The following is an 11,124-nucleotide window of genomic DNA, read 5'->3' as shown; positions in this document are numbered from 1 at the left end:
TTTATGGCAATCTTTATAATTGTGGGAATATTTCTGGGGTTTCATGATAAAGTGACTACTCATCTTAGTTACGCCTATCTAAGCAATCATAATGAAACTAATTCCATGAAGAATTAGTTTCTATAGAACAAAATAACAAGATGGTCACACTCTGTCTAGCACCTTTCTCTTTGCGTACTGTTTTTTAGTTTTAGCGAAAGTCAATAAGCGGAAATCAATAAAGGTCATGTTAATCATTACAAAGGAAAAATGAAAGAAGGCTATGGCTGTAATCCAGAAAATGATCTAAGATTATCTTGATAAATTGTAAAAAAACATAATCACATGTTACGAAACTATGGAAAAACAAAAATATCCTAACATATAAATAAAGTTCCTCCGAGGCTGTCAGGAGGAGATGCTTGCAACCTGATCCTGTGTCTGTGTCTCCTCATTCACCGACGCTGTCCTTTCCTATGAGAGACCCACCCCGGCTGGAGCTGGACTCCGGCAGAGAGGTTCTGAAAACTTGGTGCAACAAAAGAAATTCACCATGTTTATATTCAAGAAATAAATATCTCCTACTAGTAATAAGACATAACCCCCCAAAAGTGAACATGAGTTAGGAATAGACAATTCATAGTTGGAAAATAAAATCTTTTAAAATGTTCAATCTCTCTAAAGTATTATGCTCACTGAAATAAGGGTGTCAGAGAAAGAAAAATACCATATGATTTCAAATCATAAGTGAAATTTAAGAAACAAAACAAATGTGCAAAAGGAAGCAAAAGAGAGAAAGACAAACCAAGAAAGAGACTCTTAAACTATAGAGAACAAACTGATAGTTACTAAAGGAGAAGTGTGTCAGAGAATGGGTGAAATAGGTAATGCAGATGAAGGAGAATAGTCCTTGGAATGAGCACCAGGTGTTGTAGGGAAGTTTTTAGTCACTATAGTGTACACCTGAAACTAACGCTACACTGTATGTTAACTAACTGGAATTTAAATAGAAAGTTAAAAAAAAGATGTGATTATAAAAGTAAGTATAGAAATATACAGAAATTTTGCTGTACTTTAGTCATTGAAACTCCACTGTTTATAATCTTTCTTTCAAGCAACATCTTCTTTTTATTACGCTCTAAGTGTCTATAAACTTAAGTGTAGACACATGTGGGAATAGCCCTGTGTTTGAGTCATTGAAACTACACTGTATATAATCATTCTTTCAAGTAATATGTCTTTCATTAAGATATGTGTCTGTAGACTTAAGTGTAGAAGCATACGGAGATTGCCTTATGCTTAATTCATTGAAATGACACTATGTTTGATCCATCTTTCAAGAAAAATCTTCTTTCATTAAAATGTATGTGTTTGTAAACATATATGTAGGAGCATATGGAATAGCCCCATGCTTGACTCACTAAAACTATTAGGTACAAAAAAATGTTCAACCTCACGGGTGCTTGGGTGGCTCAGTCAGTTAAGTGTCTGCTTTCAGCTCAGGTCATGATCCCAGGGTCCTGGGATAGATCTCCACGTTCAGCTCCCTGCTCAATGGGAGTCTGCTTCTCCCTCTCTTCCCCGCTGGTGCTCTCTCTCACTATCTCTGTCTCATAAAATCTTTAAAAAAAAAAAAAGTTCAACCTCTCTAATAATTGGGGAATATAAAATTAAAAGAGTAAACATTTATCTACTGAGTACTTCCTGTATCCTAACTAGTCTGTAGCACTTTCACTAATTATCTCCTTTAATCTTTAGGTTATCCTAGTAGTTAAGACTATTAGTCTTCGCATTTTATGAGTAGAGTAATTGATGCTCAGAAAGGTTAAATAAGTTTTGCAAGTTTGCAAAGATATTGGGTCTCTTTAACCTCAACATCTGGGCACTGCGATCTGCTCTTTACATGACTGTCATTATTTAGTGTATTGTGGCTTCATTTCATCTTTCCATTTGTACAATGTGTAAATGATTTCTAATATCTGTGACGCTTAGCTTGCAATGGTGTTTATTCTAGTCTGTGGGAGGGAAATTTTGAAATATCTATCAAAATTTAGTACTCAAATGTATGTTCTACCAGTACTTGTATATATGAAAAAGAAAGCACACAAATAGACTTAACATTGTAGCTAATGAAGTGATACTGGTAGCAACCTGATTTCCTAAAACTTAACCAACAATGAAACTGCTAAATTATATGCAAGTCTTCTCTGGTATTCTATGCAATTTACTCTTATATTTCAAAATGAAAAGTTAAAGTTCCAAACACTCTTCTGAGTTTTCAAGGTATTAAAATGCTTCTTTGAAGGGAGAAGATGGCACGGCGTGGTGGAAGACCCTGAACACACCTCCTCCACAGAACACACCAAATTACGCCTAATAGCAGTACAATTCCTCCTGAAGAAGAACTGAGGGCTGACTGAACAGCTTCTGAATGCCCGAAGACAAAGACAAAGGCAAGAGCACAAAATAAAACAGGGAGACACAGTAACAAAGGGAGCCCCCACCCCCTTACTGGGAACATAAGTGGGAGGGATGGTACTGAGGGACTAGAAATAGATTCCTCTGTCCTTGGGCAGGAAAAAAAAAAAGCTGTAGTTTAAAAAAAACCAAAGAGCTACAGGTACAATGTCTCCCATCCCATCTACCCTAAAAGCCCATACTGGACTAGGATCCGTGTCCAGTGGCCTGAGACCTCAGTGAGCAATCCCTATCAAAATACCAGTAGCATTTTTCACAAGAACAGATAATCCTAAAATGTGTAGGGACTCACAGAATACCCCAATAGCCAAAGCAATCCTGAGAAAGAACAAAGCTGGAGGTATCCCATCCCAGATTTCCATATATACTACAAAGGTATAGTAATCAAAACAGTGTGGTACAAAAGTAGACACATAGATCAATAGGTCAATACAACAGACTACAGACCCAAGAAATAAACCTATGATCATATTGTCAATTAATCTATGACAATGAAGATAAGAAAATACAATGGGGAAAGAACAGTATTTTCAATAAACAGTGCTGGAAGTTACATGTAAAAGAATGAAACTGGCCACTTTCCAACACCATGTACTCAAATTGAAAAAAAAAATCTCAAAAAAATAAACTCAAAATGGATAAAAAAACCTAAATGTGAGACCTGGAACCATAAATAATCCTAGAAGAAATCACAGGCAGTAATTTCTCTGACATCAACTGCAGCAACACTTTTCTAGATCTGTCCCCTCGGGCAAGGGAAACAAAAGCAAAAATAAACTATTGGGACTGCAGCAAAATAAAAAGTTGTTGCACAACAAATGAAACCATCAACAAAACAATAAGTCTACCTACTGAATGGGAAAAAATGCTTGCAAACGATATATCTGATAAGGGGTTAATTCCAAAATACTTAAAGAACTTATGCAACTGTACACCAAAAGCAAATAATCTGTTTAAAAAAATGGTCAGAGGACCTGAATAGACATTTCCCCAAAGACATATAGATAGCCAACAGTCACATGAAAAGAAGCTCAACATCATGAATCAACAGGGAAATGCAAATCAAAACCACACTGAGATGTTACCTTACACCAGTTAGAATGGCTAAAATCAAAATGACAAAAAGTAACACATTGAGAAGATGTGGAGAAAAAGGACCCCCCCTTGCACTGTTGGTGAGAATGTAAATTGTTATACCCACTGTGGGAAACATTATGGAGGTTCCTCGGAAAATTAAGAATAGAAATACCTTATGACCCAATGATTTTATTATTGGGTATTTATCACCCCACAAAAACCCACCAATTTCAATAATATACACACCCCTATGTTTATTGCAACATTATTTATAATAGCCAAGATATGGGACAACCTAAGTGTCTGTCAATAGATAAATGGATATGGAAGAGGTGATATATATTATCATTGTGTGTGTGTGCGTGTATAAAATGAGGTGATATATATAGTGTGTGTATATTGTGTGTCTGTGTCTGTGTATATATATATAATGTATATAATGGAATAATATGCAGCCATATAAAAGGGAGATCCTGCATTTGAGACAACATGGATGGACATAGAGGGTATTATCATAAGTGAAATAGCTCAGACTGAGAAAGACAAATACCATATGATTCTCCTCATAAAGACTTCTTTAAAAAAAATGAATAAACAGGGTGCCTGAGTGGCTCGGTCAGTTAGGTGTCTGCCTTTAGCTCAGGTCAGGATCTTGGGGTCCTGGGATCAAGCCTTGCATGGGGCTCCCTGCTCAGCGGGGAGCCTGCTTCTCCCTCTCCCCTGTCCCTGCTCGTGCTCTCTCTTGCTATCTTTCTCTCTCTCTCAAATAAATAAATAAAATGTTCCAATAAACAAACAAACAAACAAAAAGCAGAATCAAACCTGTAAATATGGAGAACAAACTGATGGTTGCCAGAGGAGAGGTGGGTGGGGAGTTGGGTAAAATGGGTGAAGGGGAGCGGGAGACAGACTTTCAGTTATGGAATGAGTAAATCATGGGAGCAAAACACACAAAAGAAGATACCCAATCAATATTGTAATACCAGTGTAATGGGACAGATGGCAGCTACACTTGTGGTAAACAGAGCATAATGTATAAACTTGTCAGATCGCTAAGTTGTACACCTGAAACGAACATGACATTGTGTGTCAACTATACTCACATTTTTTTAAAAAATTAATAACTTTAAAAAGAAAACATAGGTAAGTTTGTTGAGCACAGAGCAGGCATTTTCAAGGGAATAATGAGATCCAGAATTGGTCCCATGGAGTAAGTAAGCAGGTTGGGGCTGAGGGCTGACAAGATAAAGGATTTCTAGAGAGGCTTTTAGATCTGGCAGAGGATTTAATCCTGAATGGTTTTTGGAAGAAGGTGGACAATAGCTTAACACTGAAGTCGGAAAATGTTTTTTTAGTTTTTTGTTCTTTTTTTTTTTTTTTTTACAACAAATTTGGTAACTGGGACATTTTCATTTCAAAGCTCTATTTTCACTTTAAAGTTAATAATAAAAATACACAACAAAAATAAATTGTTTATTCATTCCATTTTATAAAGGTGGAGATGTATAAATTAAAAAAGCCTGGTGCTACCTTCACTGAAGGGTCCACTACTGTGCAGCTCAGTCCTGTATTTAACCAGTCCCAAAGGTACTGGGAATAAATTATCTCCTGAGTGTAGATTGAGTTCCATGGACATACCAGGAAAACTAAGTACAGACAAAGGGAAACCAGGTTGATTGGGTTGCTGGTAGGTACACTTTTGCTTTTATGTCACTATTTTGCTAGCTTTCTGGGAAGATGCATGTCATGGCATCACTGTACTTCTTGAGTTTATCTCTTTGCACCTTTTCCTTTCTTCACTCTGGTCTCTCAGGGATTTATACAATGACCAGACAAGGTAAAATTGTTTTGGTTTTGGATAGTATTCATTTAATCTTCATCTTATCCAGGGAGCTGTGAAATATTTTACCTTCGTTATTCCCTGGAAATCTCTTAAAGAACTCACAGGTTTACAAGAGTACTTCTTGAAGTTCAGGTCAAAACAATGTTTATGGTTATACAGAAAGATAAAAGTGATAAAAAGAAATTCCTTTACTTAGAGCAGAGGCTATAGAAAGCTTGCATGCAATCCTGCATTTTCTCAGTGTGAGAGGCTTTTACATTACAAAAACAAGGGTAAGCTTATGACAAAAGCCTCCTGAAGTAGATTATGAATGTACTGCCTCTCACATTTTAAGTAAATTAAGAAAATCTGGGGTTATATTTATGACTTGAATCATTAGACATATCAAAAAGTAAGTATGTTCCATACTTGTCAATGAATGTGTTTATCTCTCATTCCAGAGGTTATTTTGTTGAAATAAATTGCAGGGATCCCCAAGTTATCACATTAGTATATTTACAATTACTAATTTTGTAATTTAATATTTCAGTCATTGTTCAAAATACAGTAACAATCTCTGAATTTTGATCTGCCAATTTTGCTGGTATGTTCTAATAAATATGTGTCTATTCCTAAAAGAAGAGAATATTGATTGTCAGGAAAAAATAAAAGAAGAAAAGGCACAATGTAAGCTTGACACTTATCCCCACAGGAAGAATAATACAGCAAATATTATTGAGAACTTATAGCAGAGATAAAATCTGGTTGCTAAGAATAAAGACAGAACATGATGGATAAAAGTCATATAGATTACATTTTTTTAATCACAAAAATATTTTATATCTTTCGGCATTGAAAATTTCTCCAAAACCAAATTCACTGAATTTACTAAAAAAGAAACCTATTTATTTTAGTTAACTGCTTTTTTTTAATTGAAACAGAATGAGCTTCATTTTTTTTACAATTTTTAATTTTTTTATTACGTTCAGTTAGCCACAAAGATTACATTTTAATAATTTGTGGTTTCTATAAAGTAAATTTTACAGAAAATTTTATTGATTCTACTTATTTAGTCTTCTGGAAAGAAGACAGTGAGATATTTTGTGATCAAAAAATTCCCTTATGCACTCCTCTTGTCCTCAGACAAATTTGAGAGTAAAAAGACAAAGTGAACATAGTTTGAAAAGAAAAAAGAACCAGAAAACTAAGTCAATTGTTAATTTAAATAAGGAACATGAAGATGATATAAATGGATCAGTATGTTGTAAAAAGTATGTTATTTATATGGCTTCATCTATGTGTTAAATTATATCTCTGGCTTCTGTTTTATTTCCCACAAATAAAGAACTTTACTCTCATTTACAACCAAGGCAATTCTAGTTTTATATTTCTAAGATAGGAAACACATTTATTTCTTCTGGTCACATTTAAAAGAATATATATTAAGAATAACAATAATCGTAGCTCTTAATAAGTTCAGGAATTGTGACTGGGTCATCAGCTTCCACCAAAATCTTAGAAGACAATGAAGTTTGAAAAAAAAAAAAAAGAAGACAACGAAGTTTGTAAATGGCATCAAAGTTAAAACTCAGAATTAGGCATTTCAGTCCTAAGGGCACACAATCTTGGAAACTGGAAAACAATGTCTCAATATCTAAACTACAGATGTGATAACTATTATAGCAGAAATGAATTTCCCTTGCCTCTAGAGACATATCTAGAAAAATTTTGTTATGTCCAATTTCAGAGAAATTACTGCCTGTGCTCTCTTCTAGGATTTTTATGCATTCAGGTTTCACAGGTAGGTCTTTAATCCATTTTGAGTTTAGTTTTGTATATGGTGTAAGAGAGTAGTGTAGTTTCATTCTTCTACATATAGCTGACCAGTTTACCCAACACCATTTGTTGAAGAGACTGTCTTTTTCCCATTGGATATTCTCTCCTCCTTTATGGAACCAAGAAACAAACTCTTAGCTATAGAGAACAAACTGATGATTACCAGAGGGGAGGTGGGTGGGAGAATGGGGGAAAAACAGGGATGGGCATTAAGGAGTGCACATGTCCTGATGAGCACTGGGTGATGTATGCAATTGTTGAATCACTATATTGTACAACTGAAATGAATATAACAATGTGTGTTACCAATACTGGAATTAAAATAAAATAAAAATAAATAAGTAAAAATTAAGAAATATATTTCATATATGGACAATTTATATAACTCCTATAGGAGTTATATAAAGTCACTCATGAGGGGACTTTTAACATAGACCTGTGAATATGGGTTTTCCTTTTTAAGAGAGAATGTGTGAAATATTTGTGCCAAAATTGTACACAGGAAAAAAGTTCCGTGCTTCATTTCAATAGAGATAATAATATGAACATTTAAATCTTTAAATCTTCAATTCCTTTACTATTCACATACTCTTTCTTTCTGTTTTGTTTCTCAACAGGTTTTGCTTAAAGAAAATAAAAAGCAGTATGAGAAACCATACAATGATTACAGAGTTTGTTCTCTTGGGCATCTCAGACGACCCACAGCTTCAGGTTGCAATCTTTATCTTTTTATTTATGGCTTATGTGTTAAGTGTCACTGGAAACCTAACCATCATCATCCTCACCTGGATAGACTGTCATCTCAAGACTCCTATGTATTACTTCCTGCAGAATTTCTCCTTCTTAGAAATTACATTCACCAGTGTCTCTATTCCCAGATTTTTGGGGGCAATCATTACGAATGTCAAGACCATTTCCTATAACAATTGCTTAGCTCAACTGTTTTTCTTCATTTTCATGGGAGTTTCTGAATTTTTTCTTCTCACTGCCATGTCTTTTGATCGTTATGTTGCCATCTGCAAGCCTCTTCATTACACCACCATCATGAACAAAAAAATCTGCACCCTGCTTGTCTTTGGGTCCTGGCTAGGAGGATTTCTTACCATTTTCCCACCACTCATGCTCATCCTCCAGCTAGATTTCTGTGCTTCCAATGTAATTGATCATTTCTCTTGTGACTATTTCCCCATTTTACAACTCTCATGCTCAGATACAGGGCTTTTAGAGATGATTGGTTTTTACTTTGCTTTTGTTACTCTGCTCCTCACTTTGGCATCAGTGATTCTTTCCTACCTGTGCATCCTTAGCACCGTCCTGAGAATCCCATCTGCTAGTCAGAGGAAAAAGGCTTTCTCCACGTGTTCGTCTCACTTGATTGTCATTTCCATCTCTTATGGGAGCTGTATATTCATGTATGTCAAGCCTTCAGCAAAAGAAAGAGCATCACTGACCAAAGGAGTAGCTATTCTCAACACCTCGATTGCGCCCATGTTGAACCCTTTTATTTATACCCTGAGGAACCAGCAAGTAAAACAAGCTTTCAAAAACTTGCTTCAGAAAGTACTGTTTTCCAGAAACAAATGAAAGGATGTATTAACATGAATGGATGTCATTGTGAAGATCCAATAAAGGACAAATAAAATTTCAACTTCTAGAGTTTCTTCCAATATCCATCTCACAGATACTTGCAAGGCTGAGCACTTCAATTTTTCTTTTAAACCAAAAGTAACTCTGTTGTGTCTTTCTTTCAAACCATCTATAGATTCCATTTCCTCATTGACTTACAAGTCTAAATAGAAAGCCAGTGGCTATAAAGCATACATCATTTTACTGATTGTTCTGAATAATAAAGATATTGTAAATGGTAACAGCAAAAGGAGTAAACAGTTTTAATCAACTTACTCTTAAATTTTATTTTGTCACTGATATCACAGTTTCTTAAAGTTATAAGAAATGAAATATATTATCTGTAACAACCATATTTTTTGCATAGTATCTGCAGTATTTGTCCAAGTCCTCCCTCTCAGCTATAGGTTTGTTTATTTTACTGCTTGTAAATTATTTGAAGGTCATATGTCTTCTGTTTTATAGTTAGGCTTAAGGTATATGTTATGTCTTATTTTATATACTCTCTTTGTTTATCTGTATTATATTTAAAAATATGATATAGACAAATATTTAGGCAGTCACCATTACACTCATGCCAACTGGAAGTCTAATAGGAATTTCACAAATAATAATATCTCTTCTGTATAAAGCATTTATTCTATGGCATATACTTAACTAGGTATGTCCTAAATCATATCGTATTTAGTTTTCACAGCTATATGGCAAATTAGACTGATTATCTCTTTTTTACAAATGTGTAAATTGAAAGGTTGAGTAATTTGCCTGAGGTCTTGAGCTATAACAGCTAATATGATAACCTGATTTGAAAAATGAAACAAAAAAATGACTAAAAACTTGTTTGCTCTATTTTATACATTTTCCAAACTCTTAAGGACCAGCATATTTTGCTTAGCTTTTACTAAGGATTTGCACAATTTTATTGGTATTTTACACTCACATTATATCATTTGGGCATGACTGCATTATTACAGTCTAGTCAGGGAAGGTGCCAATTCCTAATATTATACTTGGAATATACACTGGGACGTTAATCAATCAAAACAAGAACCTCTTCAAATGCCATTGCCGGTGAGCAACAGAGGGAGAAGGAAAAGAAGCATAAAGTACTAGCAGTATTATAGTACCAAACATTCTTCTTGGAAGGCAGATTAAAGTTAATGGAGACAATGCATGACTTAGTACAATGTGGTAGATTACCAGTTTTTAAAAATGACATGGCGTAAAGACAACTTTGGTAGAGTTTTGAAGTATGAATTGAGATATTTAGTTGGTAACTCTGTCTGAAAAATAATCTCTGTTGGTCTGTTTCTTTCTCAAGAGAAACAAATCACACTTAGAATGGTTGTTTGCCCGTTGTTATTTTTTCTGTCTCACTGGACACTGTCCCCCAAGCTTCCTTGTCAAATTTCAGTTCTAGTGTGTATTATGTTTTATATTCCTTAGTGTTTTGTGTGCAGTTCTGTTCTGGCAATTTTGATTCCCTGAATTATTCCCCGTGAGCCATCGGCAGAGAGAACAGATAAAACATTACAAAGCTCATGCTACATAAAATCTGTGTAGAAACCATATCAGACAGTTTTAAAACACCTTCTGATATTTTCTCTCTTTCATACATTTGCTCCTGTCTCACTCTCTGTACTCAAGAAATAATGGGACATTTAGGACAAAAACATTAACAGTAGAAAGTGAAGGGGTTCATTAAGAGGAAATGTGTTCAGGAACGCTGCTTTCCCTGCATTACAACAATGGCAACTGCTAATACATTTTATGTTACGGCCACTCTACATGTTAGTCAGCCTGCATGAAAATCAGAGGTACGTCAGACATATGGAAGGCAATGGAGTCTCCCAAACTGTATCATTGCTTCATTACTTATCAGCTCAACTTTTAATCAGATTAAACAGGATATATTAGAATTTCAGTTTCCAACTGGATTTATTTTTAAAAATGTAAAGGGATGTTAGTATATTTTGTTTTATTATATCAATTTATTCATTCTCCATTAAATGAAAAGCAGGAAATTACCATCTCTATGCCGTGTTTCTAATTGAATATTGGTTATGTAGGACTTTCTTTAGGAGAACAGACTTTAATTTTAGGTAGTCTCTGATTATATTGAACACTTGTTAGATATACAAATATATCTAAGGTACAAAACCACACTACCCTTGTGCTTCATTTGGGAATAAAGATAAAGTTCCATCAGTGTGTCATAAATGCTAAATGAGATAGAATATATAAATCCTTAGTATGTCCTTGGAATAAATAATGCCTTTCCTTAATCACAGTTACTATGAATAATT

At 34.6% G+C, this 11,124-nt stretch overlaps 1 protein-coding gene across 1 annotated transcript; it reads left to right on the top strand.

Annotated features, from left to right (window-relative positions):
• The first annotated feature begins 7,831 nt into the window (after nucleotides 1–7,831).
• On the top strand, nucleotides 7,832–8,776 carry LOC110577476 (olfactory receptor 6C3-like). The gene has a single exon (XM_021686807.2). It carries the CDS (start codon nucleotides 7,838–7,840, stop codon nucleotides 8,774–8,776), a length of 939 nt encoding a protein of 312 aa, XP_021542482.1. The 5' UTR covers nucleotides 7,832–7,837.
• Nucleotides 8,777–11,124: the final 2,348 nt, after the last annotated feature.

The sequence above is a fragment of the Neomonachus schauinslandi genome, chromosome 5, assembly GCF_002201575.2.
Source record: "Neomonachus schauinslandi chromosome 5, ASM220157v2, whole genome shotgun sequence".
NCBI lineage: Eukaryota > Metazoa > Chordata > Mammalia > Carnivora > Phocidae > Neomonachus > Neomonachus schauinslandi.
Note: the sequence above shows the minus strand (reverse complement) of the source record. Positions and strands in the feature narration are given on the sequence as shown.